The following is a 12,269-nucleotide window of genomic DNA, read 5'->3' on the forward strand; positions in this document are numbered from 1 at the left end:
AAACCAGATTTAGATCGTTTGGTTCCCTCCAGCTACCGCTCAGTTTCGAATCTTTCATTTCTGGGCAAGGTGATTGAGAGGGCAGTAGCAGTGCAGCTGCAGCAGTTCCTAGACGACACAGCCGGACTGGATCCTTTCCAGTCTGGTTTCCGTGCGGGGCATGGGACAGAGACTGTATTGGTTTCCATCACAGATAATCTCCGATGCCAGCTTGACTGGGGCGGGTCGGTGTTGCTTGTGTTATTGGATCTCACAGCAGCATTTGACACAGTCGATCACAATCTTCTGACCCACCGCCTTGCCGTTGCTGGAGTTAGGGGGACAGCTTTAAATTGGCTGGCCTCCTTTCTTCACAACCGTGGACAGCGAGTGGAGAGGGGAGGCCTGGTCTCTGAGAGGTCCCCTCTACATTGTGGGGTTCCTCAGGGGGCCATTCTCTCCCCTCTGTTGTTTAACATCTATATGCAACCACTTGCTCAGCTGGTCCGAGATTTCAGGCTCGAGTGTTATCAATATGCTGACGACACTCAGCTTGTGTTAAAGATGGAATGCCACCCGGAGTCTGTACCCGACAGTTTTCACCAGTGCCTCGAGGCCATTATTGGATGGTTGCGTTCCAGTAGGTTGAGGGTGAATCCAGCAAAGACGGAGATCCTATGGCTGGGCCAACCGGGCAGTGGGGATATCCAGTTGCCAACTCTGGATGGCGAAGTGCTACGCCCGTCTTCACTAGTAAAGAGTCTGGGAGTCCTCTTGGACCCTTCATTGATGATGGAGGCCCAGGTCTCCGCCGTTACCAAAACTGCCTTTTTTCATCTTCGGCAGGCTAGACGGCTAGCCCCCTATCTATCTAGGGACAACCTGGCTACAGTGATCCAGGCTACAGTCATCTCGAGACTGGATTACTGTAATGCCCTTTACATTGGCCTTCCTGTGTCGGTGATCCGGAAGCTCAAATTGGTGCAAAATGCAGCTGCCCGGCTCCTTGTGGGAGTCCCGATAACACCAATCTTACGGCAGCTGCACTGGTTACCAATTGAGCACCGGATCACTTTCAAAGTGATGGTGCTTACCTTCAAGGCCTTACATGGTCCAGGGCCGATGTACCTGAGGGACTGCCTCACCCCCTACAAACCCCAGAGATCCCTCCATTCTGAGGACCAAGACCTGCTGGAAGTCCCCAGTTTTAAGACCTTGCGTCTAACTGCAACTAGATGCAGAGCCTTTTCAGTAGTGGCGCCATCTCTGTGGAACACCTTGCCACCTGAAGTCCGTGCCTTGCGGGACTTGTTGGCCTTCCGCAGGGCATGTAAGACACACCTGTTTCGGCAGGCTTTTGAGTTCTGTTGCTGATGTTTTAAAAGGTGCTTTTAGGATGTTTTTAAGATGTTTTTTTTAAAGATGTTTTTAAAATGTTTTTTTAATTGTTGATTTTAGCCGGTTCTTGTAAGCCGCTCCGAGCCCTAGGGGAGTGGTGGCATATAAGTTTGAAAAATAAATAAATAAATAAATAAATAAATTTATTTTTCACTCTTGTTATATTCCATGTACTGGATCCTCTGCTTTAGCTGTTACCAATTAGCGTTTTAATTTTTTTAAATATAAAACAAACTCAATGGAATTCACTTCTTAGTAAATACATATAATTAGGACTGTTCTGTGTTTCTTCATATCTTGGAAGGGGGAAGAAACAGAAACCACAGTTCATTCCTAAAACCTGTTTTTCTATATATATTGTAACAAAAGACAGGGGAGCAAATACCTTTATATAATGGTCCTTTGAGCCAGTAATGATCAGATCTTGTCCATTAGAAATGCGGTCTACTGTAAGGCACATAACAGGGCCCAGGTGACCAGTTAGTTTTCCAGTGGACTGAAACCTGGAAGAGTAGATTTAGGCAGAGTCACACAGCAATACAAGAACTTTTTGTTTTAATTATTCCAAAGAGAATATCTCCCCAACCCATTTCTCAGAATTAGATGTCAAATTAGTGAGAACTGAAGCATCAGGAGTAGCAGTCATACTCAGGCCCCTTCTACACTGCCATAAAATCCAACTGTCAGATGTGATGGACTGGATTAGGATGAACAAATTGAAACTGAATCTAGACAAGACAGAGTCTGGATTCTGATCGACTTCTGGTCGGTCATAGGGCTGATCAGGGCTGATTGGGCTGCAACTGGTGCTGAATGGGGTCACACTCCCCCTAAAAACGCAGGTTCACAGTCTGAGGGTTCTTCTGGACTCAGCACTGACTCTGGAGGCCCAGATGTTGGTAATGACCGGGAGGGCCTTCACACAGTTAAAGCTTGTGTGCCAGCTGCACCAATACCTTGAAAAACCTGATCTGGCCATGGTAATACATGCCTTAGTCATATCCAGATTTTTTTTGATGGATCAAAACTTTTTTTTTTTGTTCAGTGCTGAATTGTACCTAACTTCCAAAATACCATTCTAGAACTGGAACCTTTCTGTAGGTACACTGGCAGATGACTTGAAACCAAATGTTCCACCTTGTATTGCCTCTGGAACAAGGCTTGGATTTTCATCTATATCATCTTAAGAGAAGAACTACAAATCTTATAAGCCAGTTTGTAGATATTTCATTTTCATGATTTTGTAGCTGTTGAATTTTCTCTAGCCCTCCACACTCTTCAATAAGATTGGCTAAGGTTTCTGCCTCCTCTTCAGCCATTATAAATATATTACTTAGCCCATCCAGCACTACTTGCACAACCTGAGTATCTTTTACTGTTAACAAGTTGCAAAATGGAGGAATTACATTTTGTTGAATTAAGTATGCCATTTGATCTTTGCCTCCACTGATTGTCAGGTTGCTTATAGCCCATGCAGCCTCTTTTTGTGTATCAAAGTCATCCATATCTAAAAGGTGCATTATCATTGGTACAAGGTTAGCATCTATCACAGCCTGGACTTGCTCCTGATTTCCTGCAGTGATGTTAGATAGAAACCATACGGACTCCTTATTCATTTTTTTCTTTGGGGTGTGTCAATACAGCAGGGAAATGTGAAAGAGCTTCACAGTTCAGAACTACCTGGGTCTGTGCATCAGTGCCAGTAACAATATTGACTACAGCTCTGAGTGCAGCAGTTTGTACTTTAACTTCCTGATGGCTGAGAAGAGGAACCAAATGTGGAACGATTTCAGAATCTATCATCATCTGAATCTGTTCATTGCCTGAATCAGTTAGGTAAGAGAGGGCACAGACTGTATCTACCAATATATTTACATCTGTATGGTGAATTAAAACAGAATCATATCCAGCTTAGATTACTGTAACATGCTCTACGTGGGGCTGCCTCAGAAGAGTGTCTGGAAACTTCAACTGGTCCAAAGATCAGCAGCCAGATTGCTTACAGGGGCAGGGTACAAGGAAAGAAATACTCCTCTCCTGAAGCAGTTACACTGGCTCCCAATTTGTTTCCTGGTGCTGGCTTTAGCCTATAAAGTTCTAAATGGTTCGGACCCAGCCTACTTAAGGGACTGCATCTCCTCCTACAAACCCGTACAAGCCCTGAGATCATCAGGAGAGGCCCTTCTCTCAGTCCCACCACTGTCACAAACGCGCTTGGTGGGAACGAGAGAAAGGGCCTTTTCAGTGGTGGCCCCGCAGCTCTGGAACTCCCTTCCTAGAGGGGTACAGTCGGCCCTCTCCTTATTGGCCTTTCAGTTGCAAATTAAAACCTTTTTATGGGACCAGGCCTTCCCTGACGGCCTTGAATAGGCAGTGGCCAGACAGTTCTGGCAATGTATATTCTTAGTAGCAATTTTAGATCTGGCAACATCCCTATATAGGCGAAAGGAAATGGAGCTATCTAGGAGGTTAACACAATTGTTTTTATGAAAAACCTCAGTGGCCTGAGGTTTAGGGAATTTCTTAATGATGCTCACTGTAATCTTTTAATCTCTTTAATTTTGAAATGTATTGTGTGTTATTTGTTTATGTGATTTGTGATGTTCTGTTGAATGCTTATGCTATGTCACTTGCTGTTTTATTCATGTACACCACTTTGAGTCCCACCCATGGGAGAAAAGCGGGAGAAAAATAAATAATAATAATCAAAGTGGATAATCCACATTATCTGCTTTGAACTGGATTATACAGGTCTACACTGTCATATAATCCAGTTCAAAGCAGATAATCTGGATTTTATATAACAGTGTAGAAGGGGCCTCAGTTTCACATTGAGTTGCTTAAATTTCATCCTGTCCTGCTTCAAAATGTTCCAGGCCACCAACTGCTGCATATCCTGGCTGGATCTGAAATTCTGGAGGTCTTAATTTAAAAGACAAAAGATACCAGTACTCCCAATTTGGAAAGACAGCATTTCACACACCAAATTAGCTCTTAAAATAAGCAATATAGCAGATACAGCCCAGAGCTAGATAAAAAGCTTCCAACAAGCACGGTGGGCCAATTGTAACAGCAACATCTAGAATCACAGTATTTTGTGTTAGAGTTTGTTGTTCAGTATCTTCCACTTCTCAACACCAATTTTGTTCCCAAGGGAAGCATCACTGAGACAGAAATGAAAAAAGCATAGAAAGCTTTTCACATAAACAGAAGGCCATGGCAGGAAGAGGTGATGTATTGGTTTCTATGATTAAAAAACACAAGAAATATGGCCTTATACCCTACACCTCTTTAGGCTCCTTGCAATCTCAACACCACCATGAATTATTGTGCACCTGCTAACTTGGGGAGGCCTAGAGTCCAGGTTATATCCACAGAAATGCCTGAGCTAAGCATACAAAATTATCCATCAGTGTCTGCAGTAAATAACCTGGAAATCTTTACCTCTTGAGGTCCCACATTCTCACTGCATTCCCTGCAGCTGCATACAGGAATGTGCCTGTTGGATTTAGGGCTATCTGATTGATCTGGTTTTCGCCAGCGGGAATTGTCACAGTTCTGTTAGTACTTCCAGAGCAAACATCACCGGGCATCACCTGACCTGAAGACCTTTATTTCATATAGAGAAAAAACCAAAATAGCAAATAGGAAAATTTGCAATTTCATTTCATAAACACGTCTAATAAACACATCATTTGGCTGGGTTTTAATGATGGACACAAGTTTTTTGGTTTTGAATACAAAGTTTCCAAACATTGTATGTTACTGTATTTAGTCCATTTGTGAGGGAAGGAGGTGCATTTGTACATAGGTTTGTGTTTCTTTGTGTGTTGCTCAAGCATTTAAAATTCTAAGCAGGTAACTGGAGAAGTGGAAACAGATCATGACACAGCCCAACCAACAAAAAAAGATTTCCTCATCTGTGGAGCAATAAATCAATTCCAAGATTTTAAAGGAGTCATCCAAGATGCTGAATTCTATACTTAAAATGGGGTTACGAGCCCATTTATAATTCCTTCAAAATTCAGACTAAAACTTAGTAGAGATGCTCCACTCGACTTGTATTATAACCACCAGCTGCCACTAGGACCACAATTCAATGGAACAGAATATACTCTGTGAGGTATGTTCTTTTTAATTAAATGTCCATTGGTTGAGTTGAAACAACAAGAGCAGCAGGTTTTTTCTGTGCCATGGTAGTTAGTAAATTTTTAAAGGAACATGGTTTTTCTGTAATGGTTTTCAACCTTTGGTCCTCTAGTTGTTTTTGTATTTCTATTTGCAATATTATTATCCATACTGGCTGGAGCTTCTAAGAGCTAGCCCAAAAGATCTGGCCAGTCAAAGGTTGAGAAGCATTGTTTTACTACATTTTATTCCACTTTTCTACTACTCCCCCATCCCCACCCAAAAACAATACACTGTGATGACTAATAACATTACCAAATGTAAACAATGAAACCATTCCAATTACAGTTCTGTAGTCACGGACTATGAAAATGCAAATCAAAATGTTAATCAAATCTAAGATTTGCCTTGTAGAGTGCCAACTTACGTAAGTGTCCGAATACACTTGGCAGAATCACGGATGTCCCACACCTTAATATAAGATGTTGAAACTGTAAAGACCAAGCTAGTATAGTTACAGTATTTTACAGATACAACATTGTTGGGATGACCACCCAGAGACATTATTTCCTGTCCAGTTACCAAATTCCATACTTTACAAGTGCGATCTAAAAAGGGAAAAAGGACAAGAACACTACATTTACAATGTAGCAATACAAAATTCATTTATTCATTCATTCATTTGTATATGTTCTTTAACACACTCTTCCAAAGAAGAGATGAGACACAACTACTTAATACAATCCATAGGATCTAATTCAAAAGTAGTTCCAATAGCCACTGAGAAGGTAAAACGCAACAGATAGCTAAAGTGTAACAGGGATCAAGAATGATTTTTATACATATTTTTTCAATAGTGCATAAAAGTAGCTAAAACAAGAAAGGAGCCAGTTTTTCATTGTTAAGTAGTAGCAGTAACAGCAGTGTTTATTTTTAATCCGCAGCTAGATGCTTTTCATTCCCTTAAACAGTAGCCAAAGGGGTCACGCGAGGTTAACAAAGTTGCCAAAAGTTATACAAGGCTATATATATAGAAACGATAACCACCTTACTGTTCTGCCTTCCTATTTGACTTTCTAAAAAGTCAATATTTACATCACCTGAACATGCCTCCTAATTTCCTTTGCTCATAACCATTTATTTAAACACTTCATTTAAATAAGCAAAAAGATGGGGATAGGGATGAAGGAAATTCAATCATTTCACACATCACATTATTATTGCTTAGTATCCTAACCTTATATTGTACATGAATATGTGCAATACAGTGCACATCTTTTTAAAAACAAAATGAAGTTAATTATTTGAATGCAATGGTGGAATTAGGACTCTAATTTTTTGCTCTCATGACCAAGCAGGAGCCCCACAGGCTGTTGAACTTGCTGACCGAAAGGTTGGCAGTTTGAATTTGGGGAGCGGGGTGAGCTCCCGCTGTTAGCCCAAGTTTCTGCCAACCTAGCAGTTCGAAAACATGCAAACGTGAGTAGATCAATAGGTACCACTCCAGCAGGAAGGTAATGGCGCTCCATGCAGACATGTCAGCCACATGACCATTGAGGCGTCTATGGACAATGCCGGCTCTTTAGCTTAGAAATGGAAATGAGCACCAACCCCCAGAGTAAAACACGACTAGACTTAATGTCAGGGAAAAACCTTTACCTTTACATTTACTATGTATCTTGTATTGCTATTGACAATGAAACAGTGTGTATGCTATAATCTTCCACCATTCCTAATTTTATCTAGGGTTGTATCCCATTCCATTTAGGGTGAGTTCACATATGCATGCTCATGCTCATCACTTGTTACTTGAGTTCTACAGCATGCATGAACTCACCCTATTTATTTATTTGAGTAGATGACAGGTAATATGAAATCTGTAACGGTTCGTTTACACCTGCAAGTCTCCAACGAATACCATAATATCACGTGACAAATGTGTATGAGGGAATGTGCACACAATATCAACATACAAGCGTAAATCAATACGAAACAGGCCAAACCTTTTGATCCAGTGAAGAGGAGATCATCAGTACAATCAATACAAAGCACAGCCTTTGTATGACCTTCAGCAATATGGATACATTGAATCGGGGAAGAGCGAACAGATTTTGAAGAGTATGGGTTGATTATGCCTCTATGGAAGGAAACAAAACACTCTGAATTAGGGCTTATGATAAGTCAACTGAAAATATAACAGATTGCTGTATACTGACAATTAGGCACTTTTTACAGGACAACACTATATTCAACTTTCTAGCTAGATCAGAGCTTAATTTATATTATTCTTCTCTAATCACAAAGGAAGTACACTAGTTTTGGGAGGCTTTTTAGATAGGTTTTAAAAAATAAGCAGTAATAGTATAGATTTTTATGTCCCACACCAAACAACAGCTTTATATATCCTTCATCAGTTTTATTAAGGGCTCAATAAAAACCGTTGTGCTCACATATACAAAATAAAACATCTAGCAAGCCCACAGCAAAAGAAACTCGATGTCACAGTAATATTTCAGGCAAACTAATAAACTGGCACAAAGCGACAGAATTATCTTTGGATGTTATTGCAAGCAAACCTATGAAGGGGTTAAGTTCTTCAGTTTCCATACAGTGGTGTCTCCTAACTGATACGGTTCTAGTGGAAGGGCCTTCCAACAAAGGGGCATCACCAGATTTCTGAAATAAGAGTCCATTTTCTGTATTGTTTAAGTCCAAAGATATCTGTATCATCATTTGGAAAAATATTTTGTGCGTGCACGGAGCTTGTATTCTGGTACTATTAATGCCAGCAAGAAACCTAAAGGACCATAAGAACTACTTATATCTTTTATTCTAGTAAGGAAATACATTTCTCAAATACCTCATTGAAAGTAGGTAAAGGTTTTTTAATAAAAGATAATGCCAACGTGATAAAATATATTTTGTTATAACACTTCAGTGAATCACTTGAGTAAATGGAGTGTCAGCCGGATGTACAATGTCTTTGTTTTGCTATGGATTTACTCCCTGAAGAAATTATGTGTGGCTTTCAAGCAGTTATGAACTAGCAGATTATGTGTTACTCTTCAAGAAAGATCCCATGTAATCTTGATCATGTTAAACACATGAACCTTAGGTTTAGCTCGCTCTTACACAGATGAGAAAACATCAGGAAACAAAATTGTAGCACTGTCATCACACTGCAAGACGAAAGTGGCCCGGGCTGGCATGTGATTTTCAACATGAACATTAACAGCGGGAATCAGACTCCAGAATCCTCAAATGCAAGGGCTTCTATATTCACTCTTTTTTTTTAAGATTTGGGGAATATGTGATCGTCCAGATGTTGCTAAACTGCAAGTCCAAACAGACCTAACCAGCATTGCAAAATGCAAGAATGATGGGAATGGATGCCAGATATCACTCATTTTTGCCCTGTTTCTCTGGAAATGCATCCAAGCTACAGGGCAAGAATTCAAACCTGGATTGGTCTATGTTTAGCAATCTTTTGGTATTTGCTTTCTTTAAGTCAGAATAAATGACTTCAAAACCAGAGTGCTGTGGAATCTTTAAACTTTTACCCCACAAAAAAAACCTATGATATACTACCACTACAATGAAAAAGAAACTATCAGACACATCATATTTCATCTCAGGGTTGTGATTATGTCCTTCAGGCACATCTACACCTATGAATAACTGCAATCACTTTCAACTGCTTTCAACACTTCAAATACCAAAATAACAGCACTAATACCAAATGTTGGACCCAAATTGATCTGAGTATCTGAAAGACATATGTTCCTGGGCTGAAAGTGTTATTTCCTGTTTAATTGTGTGGTACTTACTTACTTTTAAAGTAGTTGCCTTACTTCAGAAACTTTGTTTTTTATTGCTGCCACAAACTATGCTGAATTGACTGACACTTTATCAGATATTCATTGGAAAACTATAGCAAAATGTATTGCAGAATGTCCAGCAAAAGCAAAGTTTTTGCAGTTTAATAAAACTTTTTTCATGTTTTTTTATAATAGAACCAATTAGGAAATAACATCTACAACCCAGGAACAAAAATCACAGTTACATACTGTTATCTATAGCTGTCACCCTAAAAATTCATATATGTTTTCCTACTACTGTATCAGCTGCATGTGAAATTCCCTCTGTGGAATCAGCCGGATAAAGATAAAATCTGTATCATTTTCCCCAGAATGTCCTATGTTTTTCTATATACAATTCATACATCAAAGGGAATTTCAACATGTGCAAGTATTTTTAGTGCAAAAGAGGTGGGGAAATAACCAACATTGGCAAAACCATTATGTAAACATAAGATTTCTCATTTATAGATGTGTGGGGGTTGTGGGTAGGGAAGGAAAGAAGGGAGGGAGGGAGGGAATCATATCTGTGTCTGATATATGCTTTTGCCTCACTGTTTCTTTTGGTTTTATGGTGATTTTAATGGCTGAAAATAGTTGTGACTTTTAATATGGGTCTTAACATATAGTTCGGTAACTGGTCAGAGGTTCTGTGTTTCTCTGTGTGTACTGTCCTAACTACTCCACTGGACAGAAATATTTAGGTAAATGTTGCAAATCAACACATCCATACCGTAGCTTTGTCATGTTAAAGTGTAGGACTAAAAGCAGATACTCTATGTAACAGGGCATCTTTGATAAATCAAAGATCACAAACGGTAACTTTGTCACGTTAAAGTGAAGAACTAAAAGCTGGACATTGATTTAATGGGGCATCTTTGATTAATCAAAGGTCACAAGAGGTGGTTTCAAATTGTCCTAACACAAGAAACTTGGGTAATAACACAGATGTGTAAAGCCTTTGCATTCAGAGAAATTAAAGTATTAATGGGTGTGGATGTCTAGAAGGAGTAAAATTAGAGGAACAAAATTAACTTTTGACTCACACGCAACTGTGGTTTCCTTTAACAAAAAAAGTAACTACAATCAGCCCTTCATACTTGTATGTTTCACATCTGCAATTTTGATTATTCATGGATTTGAATTCTCTCTAGGAATCTCTAGATCCTCTAGCATGACTCTGTGGTCAGCGTCTGTCATAGAGTTGCCCTGGAGTGCCTAGAGATTCCTAGAGACAACATTTCTCTAGGCCAGTGATTCTCAACCTGGGTTCCCCAGATGTTTTTGGCCTACAACCTCCAGAAATCCCAGCCAGTTTACCAGCTGTTAGGATTTCTGGAAGTTGGAGGCCAAAAACATCTGGGGAACCCAGGTTGAGAATCACTGCTCTAGGCATTTGTAGGTCCTCCACAATGATTCTGTGGTAAACTTCTGGGAGAAAGGGATCATAAAGTTGCACTGAAGGACCTTCAGGTTCTAGAAAGCTGTTTCCCTCAAGTAGTTTTTTTTAATTCATGGTTTCTCCACTTTTGCAAGGGGCCTCTGTCCCTAACTCCAGTGAATGTGGAGCGCTGACTATTACAGAGGTAGTTATGCTACAGCTAAAACTCCTTAGTCACAATTCAACAGCTTAATAGTAAATAGGTAATATGTATGTCACAGTTAAAAATACATGATCCCACTTAAGAAATACATTATCTTCAAATCTTCCAGAGTTTGAAGTCAGTAATGCATTCTTTTATTGTAAACAGAATGGCAGAGGATTTGTATTTGTAAGGAGTGGTTCCCATCACCCACACTGAGAGGACTTAATGATTGAATATCCAGTGGATGAGTATTTGCAAAAGTTACTTATTAAATTTGACTGCCAGAAGACGGACAGGTTGCTCACCTGTAACCATGTTTCTTCGAGTGTACTCTGTGAATTCACACTAATGGAGAAGCTGCGCCTGCGCAGGTTCCGACGGAAACTCTTCCAAGCTGAAGTTCAAATTTTGGCGGTAACCACGCCCCCCCTTCCCAAGGGGCATATAAGGCAGCCCCAGGCGCCCGCTCTCCAGTTCCTACGCCGCCAAGGCAACGAGAAAGGGAGAGGTTTGCCAGAGGGGAAGGAAGGGCGGGTTTGTGTGAATTCACAGAGTACACTCGAAGAAACATGGTTACAGGTGAGCAACCTGTCCTTTTTCTTCGTGTACTCTGTGAATGCACACTAATGGAGACTGACACGCTAAGGTCCCGGATGGTGGGACAAGGCAAACTCGACAATCAGTGAATGTCCAAACATATATTTATTAGGACATATTGAGATAACAGTCCCAAGAGACCAGTGCAATAAATTGTCCGAAAGGACCAGTGCAATGCAAACATGAGCATAGTAGAAGAGGAAACATAACATAGAAAATTATTCAATAAACATGATAGAAAACACGCAATTGCGTATAGTGCATATAAACGCTCTCCCAGGGGGGAGAGGGGAAAGAACATCATGGCCTTTGACATATCCGCCAGGATCAATAAGGCGGTACAAAGCAACAGAGCAACTGCTCAACACAATCAGGGAAAAACATATCCCTAGAGGTAGGTATGGGGAAAAAGACCGGCCCAAACTTGAAGGAGAGGTATAGAGAGTCACCTGCGGGTGAATATAAGGAGAAAAGACGTTTGAGAGTCAGGAGAGGCAAGATGAGAGTACTGATCTTGCGAAGGCCGAGTCCTTTAAGGCTTTATTGTCCAGCCTGTAGTGAGAGACAAACGTAAGAGGGTTTGACCAGATAGCCGCTTTGCATATGGAGTCAAGCGGAATACCCCTAAGGAAGGCAGTTGAAGCCGAGAGGCCCCTAGTCGACCTCGGGCGGATGGATGGAGGAGGAGGTCGCTTGGCTAGTTCGTAGGCCAACTCAATGGCCT

At 40.6% G+C, this 12,269-nt stretch overlaps 1 protein-coding gene and 1 pseudogene across 11 annotated transcripts in view; both read right to left on the minus strand.

The window, feature by feature from the left end:
- kif21a (kinesin family member 21A) overlaps positions 1-12,269 on the minus strand; it is a 133,580-nt gene that overhangs the window by 10,589 nt on the left and 110,722 nt on the right. For all 11 annotated transcript variants that reach the window (XM_008111603.3, XM_008111602.3, XM_008111608.3 and 8 more), the window contains 4 exons: positions 7,509-7,642; positions 5,933-6,113; positions 4,822-4,986; positions 1,763-1,880 (listed from right to left, as the gene is read on the minus strand). In XM_008111603.3, the coding sequence (XP_008109810.1) occupies positions 1,763-1,880; positions 4,822-4,986; positions 5,933-6,113; positions 7,509-7,642 (598 nt within the window). The remainder of the gene's footprint in view (positions 1-1,762; positions 1,881-4,821; positions 4,987-5,932; positions 6,114-7,508; positions 7,643-12,269) is intronic.
- Positions 1,895-4,048, minus strand: LOC103278965 (importin subunit alpha-3-like; annotated as a pseudogene).

The sequence above is a fragment of the Anolis carolinensis genome, chromosome 5, assembly GCF_035594765.1.
Source record: "Anolis carolinensis isolate JA03-04 chromosome 5, rAnoCar3.1.pri, whole genome shotgun sequence".
NCBI lineage: Eukaryota > Metazoa > Chordata > Lepidosauria > Squamata > Dactyloidae > Anolis > Anolis carolinensis.